Source organism: Leopardus geoffroyi, chromosome D3 (assembly GCF_018350155.1).
Source record: "Leopardus geoffroyi isolate Oge1 chromosome D3, O.geoffroyi_Oge1_pat1.0, whole genome shotgun sequence".
Classification (NCBI taxonomy): domain Eukaryota; kingdom Metazoa; phylum Chordata; class Mammalia; order Carnivora; family Felidae; genus Leopardus; species Leopardus geoffroyi.
In genome coordinates, this window is record NC_059339.1 from 75255002 (window position 1) to 75278464 (window position 23463).

The 23463-nt window shown below is 35.8% G+C and overlaps 1 protein-coding gene across 5 annotated transcripts in view; it reads right to left on the reverse strand.

The window, feature by feature from the left end:
* Positions 1–632: 632 nt before the first annotated feature.
* The window catches only part of TXNL1 (thioredoxin like 1), a 34628-nt gene continuing 11797 nt past the window's right edge, over positions 633–23463 (reverse strand). The window contains exons 3-9 of one of the 5 annotated variants that reach the window (XM_045457404.1): positions 21820–21993; positions 15330–15452; positions 12377–12446; positions 10816–10988; positions 7544–7648; positions 2758–2800; positions 633–867 (exon numbers count right to left, since the gene is read on the reverse strand). In XM_045457404.1, coding sequence (XP_045313360.1) covers positions 2762–2800; positions 7544–7648; positions 10816–10988; positions 12377–12446; positions 15330–15452; positions 21820–21993 — 684 coding nt within the window. In that variant the 3' untranslated portion in view covers positions 633–867; positions 2758–2761. Of the gene's footprint in view, positions 868–2757; positions 2801–3257; positions 6786–7543; positions 7649–10815; positions 10989–12376; positions 12447–15329; positions 15453–21819; positions 21994–23463 lie in introns of those variants that run through there. The other 4 variants (XR_006707387.1, XM_045457405.1, XM_045457407.1 and 1 more) reach the window with 4 other exon arrangements.

Here is a 23463-nt window from a genome sequence, read left to right on the forward strand (position 1 = left end):
CAGTAGTAACATGTTTTGTTTTGCTAGCCTTTTGTGAAACACCTTTCAAACGTATTATTTGGCCAATTCACTTACAACCTTCAATCTCATTCTCTGTATATTAACACACTATCTTTTTTGTAGTTAATAAATACTTGATTAAAAATATTAATTCCTGTTGCTGCATGAACTCACAGTACTGTATTTTCCCACATGGTCAGATTTCAACATACCTCTATTAGTAAAGAAAATGGCTGACTCAAATTTTTAAAGGTCATCCAGAAGGGATTGAAATCTGTGGTCCCATTAACAGTTTTAGGTGAGAACAGTTAAATCTCATTAAACTTATTTCTAGTGGGTTATAACTTGAGCAATTTCTATGGCTCAGATACCCAAATGTTTAATAAACATGACTTAGTACTCATTTTACCATACTTAGCTGTTCTAAGTCCATTTATCAAAATCACTTGCTGTGTGTGTACATGAGCACAAATGTACTCCTTAATTCCCTAATAAAACAGTCTTGCTCCCCTATAGAAAGAAACTAGCTTTGAATCAATATACTAGCAGACACGTAAGTCCCTTCTAAAATCAGAAGTGTGCCAATTTTCAAATAAATGAAAAGAGAAAATACTTATTTAAAATGACAAAAATTAAGCTTGGCAAAAGTAGTGACTTTTATTTACAACTCCATGTACCAAGATTACAATAAAAACACTAGTGATACCATCCGAACAAAAGCAATGATTTATTGGTAATGGCAATGAAGGGAATATTGACAGTCTCTGGCGAGAATCAAGCAATTATCCAGGAGCTGTAGATCTGATTGCAATATGCTCTTCCAGGGTCTTTTGTACCTCAGTGGCTTTCTCCTTTTTTGCCAACTACCTAGAAAAACAAAAATAACTTTACATGTACATCTTATTCATTTAGAAGTATGTGTTATTTTCAAAATATTGCTAACAGGTAATCATCTTTAAAACCTGGTATTAATTTTTGTCCCTCCATTTTATTTTGGCATGCAGTGTATTTTCATTGTTTGAAGCACACTGTGACTGTCCCTTTCCTCCCAGCCTCAAGGAATTAAAAATAAAACACATGCAGGCTATTTTGGTTTCCCACACTGTTTAAAGGAAAAGTAATGCAATTTTTCAAAACAAGGTTGACAGTTTAGAGAAGTTAATAAAAGGATGATGCTTTATGAGTGAACTATATTTGGCAACCTATTTTTAGGCAATTAGAAATCAAATGTCGATCACAAAATACCCTAGAATTAAAAGAGTGTGCTAAGCTTATGTCTAAATGCCCAAGATGACAGGTTTCTAGACTTTCTCTCAATATGTAGATTTGCAATGAAAACAGATTAAAAATGGCTAGTTTTGCCTAGTTTCTATTTTTAAAAAAACCCTGGCTGCCACAAATGTACTATAAAAAACATAAAGAATAAATCTTGTTTCTGTCAATTATTAGGAAAATTCTCTACTGGAGGGCCTACTTGCTACAAATGTGGAAGCATAAAAATGTAAGAATAAACTAGGTTTCTACCAACAGTGCTAGCAAACAAAACCTCTGTGGGAAAGTTCTACAACTAAGTTCTAAGCAAATAATTTACTTAAAACCTGAAATTTATCATTAGATAATGTATTCTCATAGCAGAAACGCCACTGAAGAAATGCAATTGCAAGCTATTGAGTATATATTTGTATACAAGATTTCTATGTACATTTATAAGTGTAATTTTCATATTTTAAATTGATTCTGTTCCAAACGGTAGTCTGAATCAAGCAAAATTCATAAAGGTCTTCTGTACATGCCTGGTCTAAAATGGAACATGGCTGGGTCAATGTCATTCATGAGAGAAGATTATAAAAACCCACTTCATTCTCAATCATATGATGTGAAACATGCTCTTTTCCTGACCTTGAGGAAAACCACTTTTATTACTTTAAAAGATCTCCTCTCTGATCTACAAAAACCATGTGTTAGCCTAAAAAGCCATAAAAATGCTAAAGAGACAGTCTTATAAAAGTATGTGGATGCTGGGGCACCTGGGTGGCACAGTCGGTTAGGCGTCCGACTTCAGCCAGGTCACGATCTCGCGGTCTGGGAGTTCGAGCCCCGCGTCAGGCTCTGGGCTGATGGCTCAGAGCCTGGAGCCTGTTTCCGATTCTGTGTCTCCCTCTCTCTCTGCCCCTCCCCCATTCATGCTCTGTCTCTCTCTGTCCCAAAAATAAATAAACGTTGGAAAAAAAAAAAAAATTTTAAAGTATGTGGATAAGAGTAAAAAAAATTCAGGGCCAAGGGGAGCCTTCTTAAGAAAGAAGGGGAGGGGCGCCTGGGTGGCGCAGTCGGTTAAGCGTCCGACTTCAGCCAGGTCACGATCTCGCGGTCCGTGAGTTCGAGCCCCGCATCAGGCTCTGGGCTGATGGCTCAGAGCCTGGAGCCTGTTTCCGATTCTGTGTCTCCCTCTCTCTCTCTGTCCCTCCCCTGTTCATGCTCTGTCTCTCTCTGTCCCAAAAATAAATAAACGTTGGAAAAAAAAAATTTTTTTAAATAAAAAAAAAAAAAAAAAAAAAAAGAAAGAAGGGGAGCTGGCACTATCTGTATCACAAATGAATTTAAGCATGTAAACACTGAAAGCATTATTGATCATCATTATCACTGGGGAACACACAAAACACAGAGCTATTAGATTAAGCAAAAGAAAACAAAAACAACTAATATTAAAAATTAAAATTTTAGCAGATGTGATACAGTGGAAGACACAAATCTGCATACTGTTTCACAGGTTGATAACTCTCAACTTGCCAATGTGTATTCTCTGTAAAAAAGAAGAAATTCAGCATTCCAATATGGATTTTCTCACCCCAAAACATAAAGAAGCTCTTTTATTCATTTTTAAGTGTTTATATTACACCTCAAACAATAGTCTAGGTACATCAAAATTAGGTGTCGAAAATATTTATTCAGTAAAGAGTCCATTGATCTTCTATGTGAATAGTTTAACCCAGCCTAACATTCAGTCCGTCTTTCAATGCCTTGAGCTCACCTGGGTTGGCAAAGCAGAGAACGTGCCCATAATTACCCAGCAAAAAGCCTTTGGGGCTACAGTTCCATTGGGTAAAGACAAGCAACCTATTATACTAATCAATATATTATGCTAGTACTAGTATAAAAGAAACATATGAAACTATTCTTATTTGATTTTCAAAATGATTCTACAGTTCCCAAAAAATAAAATTTAAACCTTAGATTGGATTTAAAAAACCAACTACTAGTTAAGTCTGAAAGCATTACTAACAACATTTTATTGCAATATTATTTCTCAAAATGTAGTACAAAAATGAAATATGAGACAGGAGAAAGTAAAAAAAGTAAAAGTCAGGGGAGCAACATGGTATAATAATGAAATTAAAGCACCTAGTTGCAAGCCCAAAATAAAAACCAAAACAGAAGGCCAACAGAGCATGCCTAGAATAAGACTTGAAGAAAGAGATGGTTGAGGAAATCTAGGTAACAAGAAGGCTGATCCAGATGATGGAAGCTGTAGAAATCTTGCACCAACAATGGCGAGAACATGGGAAGGGTGAGAGCAGACAGGTGCTATATGGATGAGCAGAGAAGCAAGGAGGGGAGTAGGGTGAGATAAGGTCAATCTTTATATTACTTCATTTTTAAAAATCTTCTGTTTTTAGTTCATTTGAGTTGCATTAAAAAAGCTGAAAAATAAACAGACAGAAATGTTACAAAAATAGCTGATACGGTGAATGGCCAGTTTAGAAGTCTATTTTTATTACAGTGATAGAAAACCTTCTCTGCTTTTCACATGCACCTCATTCCCTAAGAAGCAGAAGCCCCTTCAATTTTGCTCATTTTGTCCGCTTATATGTTATTACTTTTGTATTAAAATAAAGCAATCCATGTATAGAGCATAGTTTAGTAAAGAAAATATCTACTTCCAATTAAGATGGCAAGCTTTTCATGCTGCAACACAAAAAATCCATTTACAACAACAAATAGCCCAAGTGTATATTATAAGTGTGTACAATGCCTATAATAGCCAAAAACAGACAAGTGGGAGATGTGTGCTAGTCTACAATACCCTACAAGTATAACCTTTAAAGTTGTAATAACATGCAAGGTGGTCTAAGATTTCTATCCAACATCCAAGATTCATCAGTATTACCTTAGCTTCTGTCATCTTAGGGACACAAGGAGAAGATCAATGACACTCTGAAAACTAAAATTATCTAGAAACAACTCACACAACATAAAAATGTAAACTGAAAATGCAAAACAATTCTATTTTACCATTCTTTAAACCATTTTATGTAGCTCTTTTCACTACACAAAGTATCAAAACGTTCCTCTCTGTGCTGATAAAAATACATGCCAAATCTATTTTGAAATTTTAAATTCTAATTACTATGTGTAATCCCTTTGAAATTCAGACTGCCTAAACAAAGTCCTGCACCTTTCCATTTTCATGCCCAAATTCTTATTTTCCATTCTCCCTGGAGTGCCCACTGCTATCTTTTCCTCTATCCATATCTACTCCCAGTTTAGTTCAAGACCCTCTTGCTCCACAAAACATTCTCATTCCTTTCCTAGACATTCTTGGGAAAGAGGAAGTATCACTGGGCTAGGAAAGTATGAGAATATTCTGTACAGGAAGAGACTTGAACTTAAGCTTTGATTAATTTTGATTAACTTTTCAAATGTTTGTGCATTCTCCTTTAAGAATATAAACTCACTATGACAGGGACTATGATCACACGTGGAGTAGTACTACATGGACAACAAGTACTATACCATGTATCTACCATTCCTTTTCTAGAAACAAAAGTCACTTGCAATTTTTAGTAAGCGACTCATCAAGACAAAATCTAAAATGGCCAAATTTTATTGTAATTTTCCTACATTGATGTTGTCCTAGCATCATGCCAAAAGCACTGAAATATTAGCTTACTTTTGAGGAACAATTCAATGAATGACACAAGTCTCATTCAGAAACTATTAAAAGGAAATGTAATATTAACATACACAAATAAGAAAATCGTTCAACCAATTCAAATTTATCAAACATTAAAAGCAAGGGACAAACACCAAGAAAGGAGTCCATGACAGTATTAAATTATTCTCGAAGCAGTTCTCAGTGCAATCTAGGCTGATGGTCCCCGAGACCCTTTCAGGGAGTGTTCAAAGTCAAAACTATTTTCAAAATAATGCTAAATTGTTATTTGCCTTCTTAACTCTCATTGTGTTACAAGTGTACAATGGAGTTTTCCAGAGGCTACATGATCTGTCATGGCAAACCTGACTAAATGGAGAAATAAGAGAATGAGAGGGGTCTATGAAGCCAGATGATAAAAAAATTTGTAAAGCAGAAAACAATGCTCTTCTTGCTAAATTGGTTTTTATTTTGGAAAATATGTAACTTAAAAATATTATATGTGTTAACACATAATGAGTTTATTATTTATAAATAAATAATTTTTAAATTTCTCAGTTTCAGTTTCTTAAAGGGTAAATATTAGATAGATATAGCCTACATTAACAAAAGCTCTTTCTGGTCCTCAATAATACTTAATAGTGTAAAAGGATCCTGACACCAAAAAGTTTAAGAACTACTGCTCTACAGTAACGTTAAATAAGGCTATAAGGTATTTAGCTAAATGAACACATAGCCAAATTACGTAACAAACACAAATACTCTCAAGCAAGAAAAATCGAACACCTTTGCTATCCTAAAGACAGTCCAAAACATGTAGTCTGGTAAGTCAAAAGAGAGAGAGAGAGAGAGAGGAACCAGGCTAGAAGGCATAGGAGAGGGAGGATGTTAGGAAAGGGAGGATGTTAAAACCAAACAAGTGGAGACAGATTCTTAGACGGACAACTATTAATGCACATTAGAAAACTTGACTGAAGGGCAGGCTGGTAAGAAGATGGTCAAGATGGAGCAGTGGTTACTTACAGAAAAAAATAGAAATCAAATAGCAAGAGCTGAGGTGAAAAGCAGGGAACCTGAACTGAATTAATGGTATGAGGAAATAATATGGCTTAGGGTAGATCTTACGAAGGAATTAAGCTAAAAACAAACTATGCAAGGCAGTTAAAGCCAAATCCAATGGCATTTAATCCAAACAGGCAAAGTAACAAAGCAGGCAGCCAAAATGTCTTTGGTGCTCACACATTTTCCCAGTACAGCATATCTCATATCATAAAAATGTAGATGTCTAATCTCTGCTTCTTCTGACCTGTCATTACACATATGTCAAACATCTGACATGACAGGTCTAAGTACATAATTGTCCTACAGCTCCCAAAAGTTAATTATGTTATGAGACAGGAAGATATAGTAGTCGAAAATGACCAGTTAAAAGATCTATGGTCAAGGTTATCAATTTTGTAAAAACAGCATACAATTTTATAAGCTTATCCACAATTACGCAGTTTCATGAATTTTTCTGTAACTGAATTAAAATTAGATCTGTAGATCCCATCAAAAAGAATAAGAGTTTTCAGGGTGCCCCATGGCTTCAAGTCCCCAAACAGGAGCCGAAATCGTTCAGCAGAATACCTCTTCCTCCAGGCACTGGCAGCCCTGGGGAAACCTCCTGTCATATAATGACCTCCTTACACTCACTTCCCGTTCTAGACGGCTGCCAAGGATCCATCGGAAACACAGTGATACCTCCATCTCCTGTGCTGCTGCACTTAATCTGTGTACTGCTACTGGGTTCTGTTCTGATCAAGCTCTCGGTGGCACTGACCTGATCTGTGGTTGTAAGATCTTAGGAGTCACCCTAAGGAAGCAAGTAGCAGCAGTTCCACGAATGTACAAAATGTTCTCATTCCTAAGAGTCCCATACATGTTACAAATCTTTGCAAACCTTAGGACTGCGTTCACAAAATAAAACAAAAACATACACACATACATACATATACAATCTGCCTGTTCACTGAAAATTTATTTGCTTATGCAACGTGGTCTTCAGCACACAGGTTTAAAAGCATCCCAGTGTAGTAAAACTTTTTGATTAAAATTATTCACGTGATTTTAAATGTTTTCATCAGAAACTATATAATCAAAATCTTAATATCAGCAAAATTCTTAAAAATTCACTTATAAGAATGATTTTAACTTACTCCTATTTTGACATTATTCCTAATTACTTTCTATAACCAAACATTTATTTAGTTTGGTTTAGGTTTAAATTAATTTCCTTTTATTTATCTTTTACTTCATTACAGTTAGGGATCTTAATATGAAGTATGGTTGATACACAATGTTATATTAGATTCAACAGTTCTGTACACTATGCTATGTTCAGGAAATATTTTCACCCTCTTATTTGGATACCATTTATTAATACATACTGTATCAGTAGGACTTAATTTTATTAGAAATATCCTTTAGTTAGATATCAAAAATGTGATTAGGAGAACCTACTGTTCTAGTTTAACCCCAAATATCATGACATGGTATGATTTTGATCTTAATGAAATTATTTCTTTAAAATTATATTTTTACTTTCCCTAAATACCAATTAAATAAACTTACTCGTTTGAAGTCATTCATATTTGTTGCCTGGACTGGTGTACCAATAAAAGTAAAATATGAAATTCTTGTTGTTTCCTCTTCACCTTGATTGGACTGAACAAATATCTACCCCCAACCAAAAAAAAAAAAAAAACAGATTTTTTTATATTAATGATTGTAATCCTTTTTTCATATACATGCTTTAAATTTAACGGGTTTTGTTAGATTATTAATAAAAATACCTCCCACTCTTGGAAGTACTAATCCAAACTACACTTAAACTACTACTCCTATGGGACTATGAATTCCACTGTTTGCCCTGCTAGCCTCACCTTCTCCAGGATGTCACAGCAAGACACCTACATATAGAAGTTCCTGATAAGTTAGTGTCATGGTGTGGAGGAGTCACACTTAAACTCTTTAGAGAGAATGTTGAAAGAGTACGAAATTCATTACAGAGGACAGACTGCTGTTGAAATTTTATGAAAATTAGTTTCTGACTGAGGAAAGTCTTTGCAGCTATTTTCTGATACTCATCCATTCATTCTATTTCCTAAAATATTAAAAGAAAAAATATTGGAAACCTGCTCCTAAAATTACACTATATTATAGCCTGCATATTTTATTAAGCTTGACTCTTTACATTTTTTAATTAATTTATTTGAGTGAGAGAGAGAGAGAGAGAGAGAGCGCAAGGGAGGGGCAGAGAGAGAGGGAAATCCCAAGCAGACTCCGTGCTGTCAGCACAGAGCCCGACACGGGGCTCAAACTCACGAATCGTGAGATCATGACATGGGCCAAAATCCAGAGTTGGCTGCTTAACCAACTGAGCCACCAGGCACCCCGACTCTTTATACTTTCTATTTAAAAACTCCCTTCAGCATGATAGTAGACAGCAGCTTTACTCACAGATCCTTTTTCAACTTTTTCAATATATTGGATTTTCTTTGTGTGTGTGTGTGTTTGAATGGCTAAGCTGGAGTTTATTTTGTCTTTTTTTTCTAAATATAACTTATTGTCAAGTTATCTAACATACAGTGTACACCGTGTGCTCTTCGCTTCAGGAATAGAGTCCCATGATTCACTGCTTACATACAACACCAGTGCTCATCCCAGTAAGTGCCCTCCCTCAATGCCCATCACTGCCACTCATTTTCCCCTCTCTCTCCTCACCACCCCCATCAACCCTCAGTCTGTTCTCCATATTTAAGAGTTTTTTATGGTCTGCCTCCCTCTCTGTTTGAAATTATTTTCTCCCCTTCCTTTCCCCATGGTCTTCTGTTAAGTTTCTCAAATTCCACGAGTGAAAACATGATAACTTTCTCTGACGTATTTCACTTAGCATAATACCCTCCAGTTCCATCCACGTTGTTGCAAATGAAGATTTCATTCTTTCTCATTGCCAAGTAGTATTTTTTTTAAAAAACACATTACTCTAGATGCTGTCTACTTAAGAATATTGCCTCTCTAGGTGCACCTAGGTGGCTCAGTCAATTTAGCATCCGACTCTTGATTTCGGCTCATCATGACCTCACGGTTCATGGAGACTGAGCCCTGTGTCGGTCTCTGTGCTAACAGCACAGAGCCTGCTTAGGATTCTCTCCCCACCCCCCTTTCTGCCCTTCCCCTGCTCACACACAGGTGTGGGTTCTCTCTCTAAAATAAATAAATAAAACATTAAAAAAAGGAAAAGAATTTTGCCTCTCTTGATTTAGACAACATATTTCTTTCATTCTCTGATGGAATTAATCAGTTTTTGGTATTTATAGGCAAGCAGAGATTCATCTCAAACCAAGCTTATCAATTAAAAATTCCAAGACTATAGGGGCGCCTGGGTGGCTCAGTTGGTTGAGCATCTGACTTTGACTCAGGTCATGAGCTCAACTTAATGAGTTTGAGCCCCACATCGGGCTCTGTGCTGTCTGTGCAGAGCCTGCTTCGAGTCCTCTGTTGCCCTCTCTCTGCCCTTCCCCCACTTGTGTTCTCTCTCAAAAACAAATAAATGTTTAAAAAAAAAATTCCAAGACTATAATAGGTAAACTATTAAACCAGCTCTCCATTTACTTATAATGCTCTTTGAATCTTATAAGGCACAACAGTTCATATTCACTGCTTTCAAAATTCATCTTACTTTAGCCTTTCCAATCAAAACTGTCATTTTGATTTCAATTTCATCACCAAAAAACTGATAAGCATGTCTGACTGAGATAGGACACAGTACATAAAGACTTGAGCCTATCACAAGATAACTATGTATAGCAATTCTCAATGACAGAGATTAGGTCGGGATGTTTGGGTTGAAAGGGCTTTTCCAATAAACAAATGCCTCCCTTCTATCACTAAATAAAGCAACAGGTATTGTATTAATGGTACAAATGTAGGTCAGGAAAATATCTGATAACCAATATTCTAGTTTAATATAATCATTTTCTTCGATTTCATTTCGATAAAATATTCAAATATTGAAATTTCAATGATAATCCTTCCTTCACCTTACTACTAAGAACATTCTGTGAAACTCCAGTGAAAACCTCCTAAAATGAACACATTATAGCATTCTTCTAATTTACAAAAACCAGAATCATTTCATTAAATCAAGAAAATTACATTAATTTGGCCCGACTTGCTCTCAGTGACTCTGTGCTGGTTCCCACTGTTTTTATAGGTATTCATTCCACTATTCTCCTTTAACCCTCCTACTCCCTGCTCTGAAAGACTGGGCTGGGAGGGAGAAGGAGGTGGTTGGGAGAACATATGCTGGGTTTCGTTACAATAATTCACAAAAGCAATTAATAACTGCTAAGAAGCAGTTGACTTAATGTAAATTAAGGTAATGTAAAAGTATCTTTTTAAAAAATCATCTGTATTGAGATCATGACCACTACACTATTAAAGACTGTATGTTCCAGAAAAGTAAATTGGATTTTACAACTGAATCATCACTCATTACCAGGTATGAAAGATTATGTACAAATATCTTCACTTTAAGTCTAAATGGTCTATAACAAACTTTTAACAAGAACTGCCAAATATACAAAGTAACTGACATATTCACAAATTAAAAAAAAAAAAAAAAAAAAATCAACCTGTCCTTCCTTTTCAGAACACACAGATAAATTAAAAGAAGAAAATTTAATTAGCTCATTATATTACTCATTTCAAATTTTTTCACTCATTTCAAATCAAGAGGACAAAAAACTACCTTAAAGGATCATTTAGAATCACCCAGGATAGTGAAGATAGCATGAACTGTCACCCTAACACCCATTAAATACAGTTAAAATACTACTTACAGTTACACTGTTAACATTCTGAAATTTAACGTAACGAAGTGGGACAATACCATCTTCTTTAATATCATCCTCTGTTAGTTCCAGAGCTTGAGTTGGTTCACTTCTTTCTGCTTCTTCAAAATCCATAGATCGGGGTAGATTGATAAAAATTTTTACATATTTAGGACCCTGACCTATAAAATGGTAGAATAAAATTAAATGTAAAACCAAACTTGCAATACTTTCTTCGTTTCCCCATTACGTTCAGTCTATACAACCAGATACACATTCAAATATAAACACACACCTACATGCATCTTCAGGAATTTTAAGAAATTCTGAGTATTTTCACAGACATTCTTTTTTTTTTTTTTTAATAGACATTTACTAGTGTATTCTTGGCCTGCTAGCCTTATACTAAGACCTGAGAATATTAGATTAAAACACACATGCACGTATGCATACACATATACATTCACAGACTTCTTGACCTCAACTATAAAAGACACTCCGTAATAATGCAACACTACTAATGAGGAGACGCAGGGAAGGCGGTAAGAGTCTGACAATGCACGCAGGTTAACAAAAAGTTTCATAAAAGGAATTAACATTTGAGCTGGGTCTTGCAGTTGCCAACAATTGGTACATTTGTTATTTAGGAGAAGAGCATTACCAGTGACAACATTTAGCTAAAAGGAAATTAATTCTATAAATTGCCAAATTTCATCTTAGGGATTAAGATGTGCTGAGTGGTTAGATCACATTTAAATAGGATGTCTTAGTCCCTTTAACCTCAGGGTATAATCCAAAACTCATTACTTCGTGGCTAGTTAAGGAATCTTAACATATTCATATTGCTTACTCATCTCTATAGCCACTGCTTTCACAAATACTGAGCATTTCCAGAAGATATAATTTTATTAATGAAAAATACTAATACATAATCATTTAAAATAACAAATGAGAAGGGAATGCTATCTGATAAACAGGGTGCCTACTGTTTCTCCCAATTAAAAAGAAAACAGAAAAAAAGTCCTAGTCCCCAAGACTCCCCTCCCAAAAAAATCAATTAAGAACAGGAAAAAGAGGGAGTATAAATAAGGAAAATTCTTCATTTAATAAAAAGAGAAATGCCAAGTCTGTACAATCATGTTTACAGTATCATAATATATAAAGAAGATGAAACTACTAATAGGTCACAAACAGGAAGATACAGAACCTTAGTTTTATCATCTGTAATAGGAGGAATGTGAAATAAATTTCTCCCAGTTGTGATCCCGAAAAATGGCTACTTCGAAACTGGAGTTTCAGAACAAGAATTGGAAGAGTTCCTTTGTTTTCAGATTAAGAGGGGAACTTAGATTCTAAAATAAAAAATTTTAGAAATAAGGTAAAATTTGTCGTTTCATCAGTTCCTAATAATCTTACCTTATTTGCACATTCATTTGTCCCCTTGCTTTGTTCCAGAAACAATTTCACTTTTTCCCAACACAAGGAATATCTACCTCTATTATTTCATTAGTTTTAAAAATGCGCTGACAGATCCACAGAGCAGAAAGTTAAAGGGCTACCCACTACTCACCATTATCTGGCCCTTGAAATTTCATTGAATAAAGCTTAACAGGTTGATTAAATGCCACAGTAATGAGAAGCTGTGAAGAAAATAACAAGTTATATTTTAAATGGGCTCTTGAACACCTTGAATATACACAACAGCTAAGTAGAGTTAAAATGATTAATTCAAAGGCAGAAAATATTTAACTCATTTCACAAAACCAATGTAATATTAAAAAATCAGTAAATTGAAAGCAATTTAATTAGACTGACATTTGAGAAATACAATCATCTATTATTCACATAAGGGAATGATGACAAAATTTAAAGGAATAAACTAAACTAAAAACATGCGAGATCCTTGCTGGCTGAGCGGATCATGTGATTCTTGATTTACGGGTTGTGAATTCGAGCCCCACCTTGGGTGTAGAGCCTATAAAAAAGGAGGAGGTGGGTAATGCCTAAGATCCTAAGGTCTTGTAACCTGTAAACTGGCAAGCATTTTGCCTTCCAAAAAATTAAACAAAATCCCCAAAGTAAAATAAAATTAAACTATATAGTTTAGAATATAAGCTGAACATTTTGTAGGATGGTTTTTCAAGCATGTACCCACATCATCTGATAACATGAAGACACTGCACAGATTATGTGAAGAAACTTGCTCTCAAATGCACTGTACATGATCCAAAACTCAGAAGAATAAGACTTTTAATAGCTCTATGGTAACCTCCAAACCTCCATCCTAAACTTAATCTGGCTAACTGAATCTAGAAGGCCACATAAGGGAACCGGGATAGGAAACATTGTCAGGATGCTGATCTCTAAGAAACCATGAGTCATTTGCTCAGTCTTCTTTCCAGCTAAAATTGTGTATGACGTACGTATCTCTGCTTCTACCCTAGGAGGAAGATTTTCCTGGCAGGAAGATTTCAGGGAAGCTGTGGTCAGTTCTGCTGATAAGCATCATCACATTATATTCAGGGCACCATTTACAAGGAACACAATAGTGAACAATATTCTTAAAACTGTTCAGTAAGGCAGCTGTAGTGGGAGGCAAGATTGAATTTGGATTTATGATTTCAGGATCATTGTGGTCTGTGTGCCTAAGAAAACACCCAGACCATTTCCTCTGGTTATATAAATACTTCTTATACTTGACCTGTAATAGTGTGTCAAAAAATAATAAACATGACATATTTAGAGACTTGAACCACAGGTGAGGAGGAGATGAGAATGGAAAGCTAGAAACAGATCAAGAATCTTGAATCTCTTCCTGAAAACTGTGAAGAATCATGTAAATCTTCTGAGAAAGAGTGGCATGATCAGATTTCTATTTTAGAAGAATAACTTTTGGGGATTCCTGCATGGCTCAGCCAGTTAAGAGTCTGACTCTAATAATTTTTTTTTTATGTTTATTTATTTTTGGGAGACAGAGAGACAGAGTGGGGGAGGGGCACAGAGAGGGGGAGACACAGAATCTGAAGCAGGCTCCAGGCTCTGAGCTGTCAGCACAGAGCCCGAAGCTTGACTCAAACCCACAAAGCACGGGATCAGGACCTGGGCCGAAGTCACTCAACTGACTGAGCCACCCACGTGCCCCAAGAGTCTGACTCTTGATTTCAGCTCAGGTATTAATCTCAGGGTTGTGAGTTCAAGCCCTGTGTTGGGCTCAACACTGGATGTGAAGCCTACTTTAAAAAAAAAGAAGGGGGCGCCTGGGTGGCGCAGTCAGTTGGGCGTCCGACTTCAGCCAGGTCATGATCTCGTGGTCCGTGAGTTCGAGCCCCGCGTCGGGCTCTGGGCTGATGGCTCAGAGCCTGGAGCCTGTTTCCGATTCTGTGTCTCCCTCTCTCTCTGCCCCTCCCCCGTTCATGCTCTGTCTCTCTCTGTCCCAAAAATAAATAAACGTTGAAAAAAAAAAAAATTTAAAAAAAAAAAAAGAAGAACTTTTGTGAACATGTAGATGATGAACTGGAATGGGGGACAAAGCAGAGACAACAGATTAGAAAGTAAATTAAGGGAGTGCCTGCATGAGTCAGCCAATTAAGCGTCTGATTCTTGATTCTGGCTGAAGTCATGCTTTCACGGTTCATGGGATCAAGCCCCGTGTCGGGCTCTGCACTGACAGCATGGAGCCCGCTTGGGATTCTCCCTCCTTTCTCTCCCTTTCTCTCTCTCTCTGTCCCTCCCCCACTCGTGCATGAGTGCTTTCTCAAAACAAATGAACATTAAAAAAGGAAAGAAAATTAAGGAAAATAACAGTCAAGATGAAGGTAATGATGGCTTGATCAAGGCAGGACTACACTACTTCCTCTGTGATGACAATGCAGGGAAGTATAGGGAAGTACGATACAGATTTACAGCTGGGAATGAGAACCGGACATATAGGGAGTACTCATCTAATTATTCTCTATTTCTCAGATACAGACTCATCTGGGTGGGTAAAAAATAGGGAAGACAGGGGGCGCCTGGGTGGCTCAGTCGGTTGGGTGTCCGACTTCGGCTCAGGTCATGATCTCGCGGTCCGTGAGTTCGAGCCCCGCGTCGGGCTCTGTGCTGACAGCTCAGAGCCTGGAGCCTGTTTCAGATTCCGTGTCTCCCTCTCTCTCTGACCCTCCCCCATTCATGCTTTCTCTCTGTCTCAAAAATAAATAAATGTAAAAAAAAAAAAAAAAATAGGGAAGACAGGTCCAGAATGAACAAAAGGATTTAAGAACGGTCAAAGCTCAGCTCAACTCAACTCAGCAGTCGGGCCAATCCAAGAATTCTAAGATTCTGTATAATGACCTTGGCAGCTTATACAGAACAGAATAAAGAGGTGGGTCTATATCACCAAAAAAACTGAAACTTAAAAAAAGGAAAGGAAGTGGTCATCTGGGAAGGAGAAACATAAAACCATGAGATGGAAACATGATAAAGAACCTAGAGCAGGCATAAACACTGATGATCCCTATAAGCTTTAACTGGGAAGTATCAATTACCTGTTCATCACAATCAGATTCCAAGAAGGTCATATCTTTTCGTAAACAGTTGTCAAATCCATGCTCATCACTTTCGTTAAGACATTCACAGCCAGCTTTGTTAATAAAAGGCATTAAATCCATCTGAAAAAATTAAATCAAGACTTTAGGCAAAGGATTTCGATTTGGTTTAACAATCTTCATCAGAAACGTAAATACATGATTTTCTCTAGGTTAGACAACTTTAAAAAAAACTTCTCTTTTAAGATAGCTACTAAAACTTTTATAATAAGGCTTTCATTTGAATTTCTGACTGAGACCTATCACTATGAAAGCCAAATCTAGGCTTTGTCCACTTGACAAAGTATCAAAAACCAAGTCTTTAACACTAAGATTATAAAATGTTGACATTTTTTGCTAACAGTGTTTTGCAGTGGAAAATATACAAATTAAAATATCTGTTAAGATCCAAAGGAAGCCTACCTCCCTACTCTAGTGGTCATGTGCTCTTTAAACCTACATCCATAAAGAGTTTACATTTGAGATGAATAACAAATAAGGATTAAAACGTTTTTTATTACGGAAAATTTCAAACATGTATAAATAGAATACTACAGTGAACCTCAGGTAGTCAGTCTTTAATAATCCCAGCTACAATAATCAGCTCATGGCCACTCTTGTTTCACCTTTCCCCTGCAAGCAGTCCCTACCCTCCTGTTTTCAAATAAATCTTAGACATTTCTTCATTTCATTCATGAACATTTCAGTGTGTTCATGAGCATTTCTGAGAGATAAGGGCTCTTTAAAAAAAAATTCTCAGTATTATTATCACAACTAAAACAATGAGTAATACTTTAGTTATCAGCAAATATCTGTGCCCAAATTTCTTGGTCTTATAAATGTTTTACAGTTGAACTGTTAGACTCAAAACAGGACTCCAAATAAAGTATGCCATATTTGGTTAATGTCTCCCAACTCCTTTAATCTATGGTCATCTAGTGCCTATGGATTTCTAATATTTTGGATTTTGCTGATTGCTTCCCTGTGGTATTTAACATCTTTCTGTCTCCTGTATACGTGTTGGTTAATACTTCCAACACACGGCCAGAGCAGTGACTGTGGGCATCCTTGCATGGTCTCTGACTTTAGCAGGAGTGCCTCTAATGCTCTCTCATTTAGATTTTACGGACAGTTTTAAAAATAAATGGGTACTGAATTCTGTCAAATGCCTTTTCTCCGTATTAGATTATAACTTTCCTCCTTTAGATTGCTGGATTTTGTTTACTAATATTTTAAGAGTTTTACAATTGGTCCTAATTGGAACTGGTCAGTGGTTTTTTTGTTTTTGTTTTGTTTTGATACACATTTTGTCAGATTCTGGGATCAAGGTCATATTTACTTCAAAAAGAAATTTAGAAAGTTTTCTCTCTTTTTATATGGTCTTAAGTAGTTTGGAATAACACTAGACTATCTGATCTTAAGATCTGGCAGAATTTCCCTGTGAAGTCATCTTGCCCTTTATGGTACAGGTCTTCGACTATTTTCTCTACTTCCTCTATGGTGATTGGTCTATTTAGGAGTTCTGCTTCTAGTGGAGTTGATTTTGATAAACTATTTTTCTAGAAAAACGTCCATTTAATCTACTAAACAAGGACTAGTTTTAAGTTTACCAAGTATTTTAGATTATCAGTTAATTGCATATTCACCTTTCTATCATAAAGAGTATTATATTTTGTATACAGAGGATACTAATACATGTATGTATCATTCTAAAGAAAACTTTTTTACATGTCAAATAATTAGCAACATAATTATCAATAATTATTAGAATAGATCCTTAATTATTCATGGAGGGGCCTAAATGCTTTTAAAGCCAAAATGCTATTTTGAATTATATTAAATGTTATATTGCATTAGATGTTGAACATATTATTCAGGGTATCATACCATAGCCAATTTAAAAACAGTGGGGGTTGGTGTGCTGGCACTATAAAGCAAAGTTCTACTACTACAGAATCACTTTGAACTTTAAGAACGTTTCCCTTGAAAGGACAGTTCTAACAAAATCTTTAAACACTTATGTCTTCCATCCTACCAAGATGCCTCTTCAATACTGTATCTAGGACTATGATCCCAGGCATGAAGACAACACTGAAATCATGCTTGCAATATCTTAATGATGAAAAATAGGTGATTTACCTGAAGTTGTTTTTATATTTATTTATCGTGGGGTACACAAAACAAGTTATCACACTCAAACAGTTGCATTAAAGTGCTTTGCTACACAACACTGTCTAGGACAAATTGGCATTATATCTGACTTAACTGCAAATTGACACATTCCAGAAATACGCAATTGGAAATAAATATCACTACCTATGTAATCAACTTGCCAATGAGTAAAGAATAATGAGAAAACAATCAGACAAATCCAGATTGTGGGACAGTCTATAAGACAGATGGTCTCAACCTACGGTGTACAATAAGATAGCCATTAGCCACATGTGATAATTTAAAATTAAATTAATTAAAAGCAGATAAAACTCAAAATTCAGTCCTTCAGTTGCACTAGTCACATAACAAATGCATAATAGCCACATGCATCTAGTGGCTACTAGATTAGACTGGTGCTGGTTTAAACTTTCAAAAAAGGTAGTCATGAAAGGAAAAAAGAGCAGACAGAAGTTTCTAGAACACCAAAGAAAAACAACTTAACTGCAATGTATGATCCTTGACTTGATCCTAGATGGGGGAAAACAGTTATAAAGGGTATTTTGGAGATAATTTTAAAAATGTGAATGTAGGCTGTAAATACTAGAGATACTGTAAACCATTGCTAAATTTCTTAGGAGTGCTAATAGTATCATGGTTATGTAAAAGAATGTTCTTGTTCTTAGAAGCTACCTGCTCAAATATTTAGAGATGAACCATCATGATGTCTATACCTTACTTTTTAAATGACTCTGCCAAGAGATAAAAATATATAAACACCTATCAAGAAAGCAAAACTAGGGGCGCTTGGGTAGCTCAGTTGGTTAAGCATGGGACTCTTGATTTCAGCTTACGTCATGATCTCATGGTTCGTGGGATCAAGCGCTACATTGGGCCCTGCACTGACAGCGTGGAGCCTACTTGAGATTCTCTCTCTACTTCTCCTCCCTCTACCCCCCCAGCCCGCCACCGCCAAGAAAGCAAAAGTAGCAAAATATTCACAACTGATGAACATAGGTGAATGGTATATATGTTTGTTATACTATTCCGTCAATAGTAGAACATTTTTTATGTTCTTTTTTGTTTTGTTTTGTTTTGTTTTTTTACAGGGGAGAAAATCTAACACAAGACACACAGAAAGTTAGAAAACCCTTTCCATGCTTCCAATTTTGGTTAAAGAAAGATCTGTCTTACCACACAGATGAGGGTCATTTAAGGTTTCATTTCATTTTGTTGAATGATGACAAAATTTGTACACTGAAATCTATAGTTCAGTGGTCAGAATACTGAAATACACTAATAAGCCTCAAGATTCAGAACATTATGCAAATCCAAGTTCAATCCCAGAGTGCCTAGAATTCAAACTTGTGGAGAGGAAGACTTATTGATAGCCCTATGGCTATGAAGCAATACTAGGTATTCTTAATGAATATGAAAGAAGAAAAGATAGAATGATTTAAATTTTCCTAATTTAAATTTAAATATCCCAATGCTTCAATAAACATTTTACAAACTAGAAGTCATTATATTTACAAAAACACTGTCTTATTTCTGAATAAGAACTATTACCATTCTTAACCTACATCTATTGCAATATTTCAAACTCCTCTAAAAGAGATACACGGGGGTGCCTGGGTGGCTCAGTCGGTTGAGCATCCGACTTCGGCTCAGGTCACGATCTCAAGGTCCATGAGTTCGAGCCCCGCGTCGGGCTCTGGGCTGATGATGGCCCAGAGCGTGGAGCCTGCTTCCGATTCTGTGTCTCCCTCTCTCTCTGACCCTCCCCCGTTCATGCTCTGTCTCTCTCTCAATAATAAATAAACGTTAAAAAGAAAAAATTAAAAAAAAAAAATAAATAATAAAAAAAAAAAATAAAAGAGATACACGTACCTCTCATACTCTGGCTTCAATCAAATTTGGAGTTCCAAAACTAGGATGTATAAAATCAGTAACTATATAGTCTCTTTGTGTGAAAAGATAACTGAAAGTCTTTAAAACCAAAATTTTATTTAAAAACTGGCAACACAACTATATGCTAACTGAGACATAAATTTTTAAAAATTATTTTAAAAATCCAATTAAAGGGGCGCCTGGGTGGCGCAGTCGGTTAAGCGTCCGACTTCAGCCAGGTCACGATCTCGCGGTCCGTGAGTTCGAGCCCCGCATCAGGCTCTGGGCTGATGGCTCAGAGCCTGGAGCCTGTTTCTGATTCTGTGTCTCCCTCTCTCTCTGCCCCTCCCCCGTTCATGCTCTCTCTCTGTCCCAAAAATAAATAAACGTTGAAAAAAAAAATTAAAAAAAAAAAAAATCCAATTAAAACCTTTTTTAGCTTAAAAAAACTGGCAATACATTTTTGCAATGCTTATACCTAAATCTGCTTAAGACACAGGCTTTCATTCACTGATTCTTCCTCCTGTTAAGTGGCTATTTGTGCTGTGAGAATGATGACATTCAGAGAAACACATTACCGATCTTACATAATAACTTTGTAGACATAATAGTTCAAAACTTTTAATGTCTTGATTGACCCCAAATGGAAAAAATGAAAATGTTTTTAATAGCTTTTCACAGTGCATTCATAACATGTGCATGAAAACGGAATTTTTTTAAATTTCTTAAAACTTAAGTTTTTCCTGCTTAATTCCTACCTGAGGCCAAAACACTGATATCACGCTTAGCTGATGTGTAAATAAGTAGCCCTCTAGCTAAGCAGCAGGACTGTTCCGCTCTCATTAAGACTTTTTCATGCAAAAACCCTTCACAAATAATGGGAAAAAAAATACAAAGATGTAAACAAATCAGTTTACGGGTCAAATTAATTTCCAAAATTTTCCAAAAGGTGTCACAACCCTGACTTACACAACATGTTCATACTTTCCAACTGGGTATCGCAATTTCAAATGATTACATAACAGTTCTGTTTTAAACAGATACTAATTGCGCCTCCCTAACGTCAAGTAATTAATGCCAGTACCACACGTTAAAGACACTTTTTGAAGATACAGCCCCCACCCCGACACTCAAAGAAAAAATCTCTTGTATTTATCTAACTACAGAGTCTCCTTATTCAGTATAAATTTAAGAGACTTACAGAAAGGACTTGTTGTCCGTGATACACATTCTTTCATATACTAGCTTTAACTTGAGGTAACAATTATTTTTTTTTAAAGTTCATTTTTGATCTGCCAATACCATTAACTTTAAAAAAGAAAAATTAGGAAAGATACATACAAATATATATTTTGGTATGCAGGACTAACCAAGTTGCATTAATAAGTCAGCTACTACAAAGTGAATTTCCGAATTTTGGTTCCTTCCTGAATAGCTCTCAAATGATAGATACTGAATTATAAAATTTTATTATGTATAATTTTCAAACACTTTTGTGTTCCTAAGTCTTCAAGTTATTATTTGAATAATAATTCTTAAAACTCAGAAAAACATACCTAATGGTAAAATCACACATGATCCTAAAATAACTAGATTTTTGTAACAGAAAAAAGAGGTGACAGAAAAGAGGGGATACATTTAAAAAGACAGAGAAAACTATAGGGAATTTTAGGAAAGGGAGTTCAGCATAAAATGGTCACACATTAAAATTTACATGTCATTTTACACAACTGTTGAAAAATGGAAAATTTTTCCAATGCACATTTCTTCACATTTTGGGGAGGGGGAAATATATAAATATGTAATTTTAAAAGTACGCATAAATAAAACATATACATTATATACAATAAAATCGAAATTAAATGTATGTATATAAATATACATTAAAAATGAGTGAATGTTTAAAACTGGCTATTAAGACAATTCAGAAAACAGATTAAAAAAAAACAAGTGGCAAAAAAGATTAGCAGAGCAAATTTAGGAAAAATTGTTTTTGATGAGGGCTTAAGGTGGATAATATATACAACAGAGACAAAAACCCAACAGTCAGCTAGTGAAGTTACTTTTAAAGTTCTTATCTGATGGGGCGCCTGGGTGGCGCAGTCGGTTAAGCGTCCGACTTCAGCCAGGTCACGATCTCGCGGTCCGTGAGTTCGAGCCCCGCGTCAGGCTCTGGGCTGATGGCTCAGAGCTTGGAGCCTGTTTCCGATTCTGTGTCTCCCTCTCTCTCTGCCCCTCCCCCGTTCATGCTCTGTCTCTCTCTGTCCCCAAAATAAATAAACGTTGAAAAAAAAAAATTTTTTAAGTTCTTATCTGAAAGTATTCTTAACCAGCAAAAGATAACAGTCAACTTCACTTTAAGCAAACAGTGACAAAAATACATCATGATTTCACTTTTAAGTCTACCTACATAGCCTTTTGGAATATCTGTGTCCTCATTGCTTCCAGGGTCATTTTCTAAGTGCTGCTTGATTTTTTCTTCTAATCCAACAGCATCTGCTCCTTGATACTGATCAATTCTCACTTTGTTTCGAAAAAACAGAAATGTAGGTGTTGCTGATATATTGTTGGTGGCAGCTGTTCCCTAGAATTGGCAAGTTAGATGACGTTAATGAATTAAAATTAATCATTTTTAAACCACTTAGAATATTCATTCTACATCTCTATAGAAGTTAAATATCACAAGCATAAGCAAAAATCACATAAAATAACGTATTCCCAATTGTTATTTAAGAAAAAGCAGGCCTGTTACTGAGGAGGGCACAACTACATGACCTTTACATTCCCAATGAAGAACCTCCATTTTAAATCAGTTTTAGTATTAAAGACTTCACCCAACCAGAAGAATAGCTTCCAATACAGAAATTATGCTTTACAACACTAGCTAGCTCTCTCATAAGTACATGCTATTTCTTAAGTGGCGAAACCAAAGAGGGTATTGATCAGTCAACACAAAGCAGGGCTACTAGGAAAAAGTACAGATCTGAAAAACAGCAGCCCATCTCTCCATGAATATGAAGTAACAGCCTCACCCAACTCTACTCATAGAAATGACTTCTGGCCTCCCTCACTGCAACATCTACCTTTTAAAATTCTGCTCCAACTCCACAATATTATAAAACTAAGTAGCAAGCAAATAGGTATCAGCTAATTAATGATGGACCCATAGTCTAAACTTTTCATAAGAAGTACAAAGGAAATAGTAAAGCAAACATGTCATCTTGCGTATTCAAATACTATGAAGAGGTACCACTATGTTGCTTAAAGAAAAAAAGTTTACACAGAGATGTCTTCTGTAAACCTCAAAAATTAAACACAAAAACCTGACTGACCTTTTAAAACAGTGTTGTCCAAAATAAGACACAAATATAGGCTATATATGTAATTTTAAGGTTCCAATATCCACAACAGAAAAACTGAAATAATTTTAATAGCATATTTTAGTGAATCACTATCTGCATTTTCAACATGGTCACTATAAAAAGTTAATGATGTATTTTACATTTTTTTCATACTAAGCCTTCAAAATCCTATGTGTATATCTATAGCACTTCTCAACTGGGACTGGCCACGTTTCAAGTGTGCAATAGCCACATGCAGCTAGTGGCTATCATAGTGCACAAGCAGCTCCAGAGGAGAACACTTCTAGATTAGAGACAGAGACTAGTACGGCCCAGTGCTACAGTCCACTAGTATGCAACAGAAATACAAAGCAATAACACAGGGTTTAGACCAAACCTCAAATACGAACTACAAACGAGGTAATGTTAAAAAATTTTTTTCACTCAGAAATGTATCAAAGACACAACCTCACCAAAAAGAGCAGCTACACAGTTATTCCTTAGTTAGAACTACATTTTTAGTGTTGGAAACAACCTTCAAAACATTTTTCCTTAACTCCTCCTCCATATTCTCATATAGGCAAATGTCGAACTGTCACATGGCCATTCCAACTAAGTAATCGGAATCCCCACAACACTGTGTCTCAATCAACAGTAATCAACACTCTAAAGTTTCTGCTGAGTATGCAGCTTTGAGGCTAAGATTACACAAT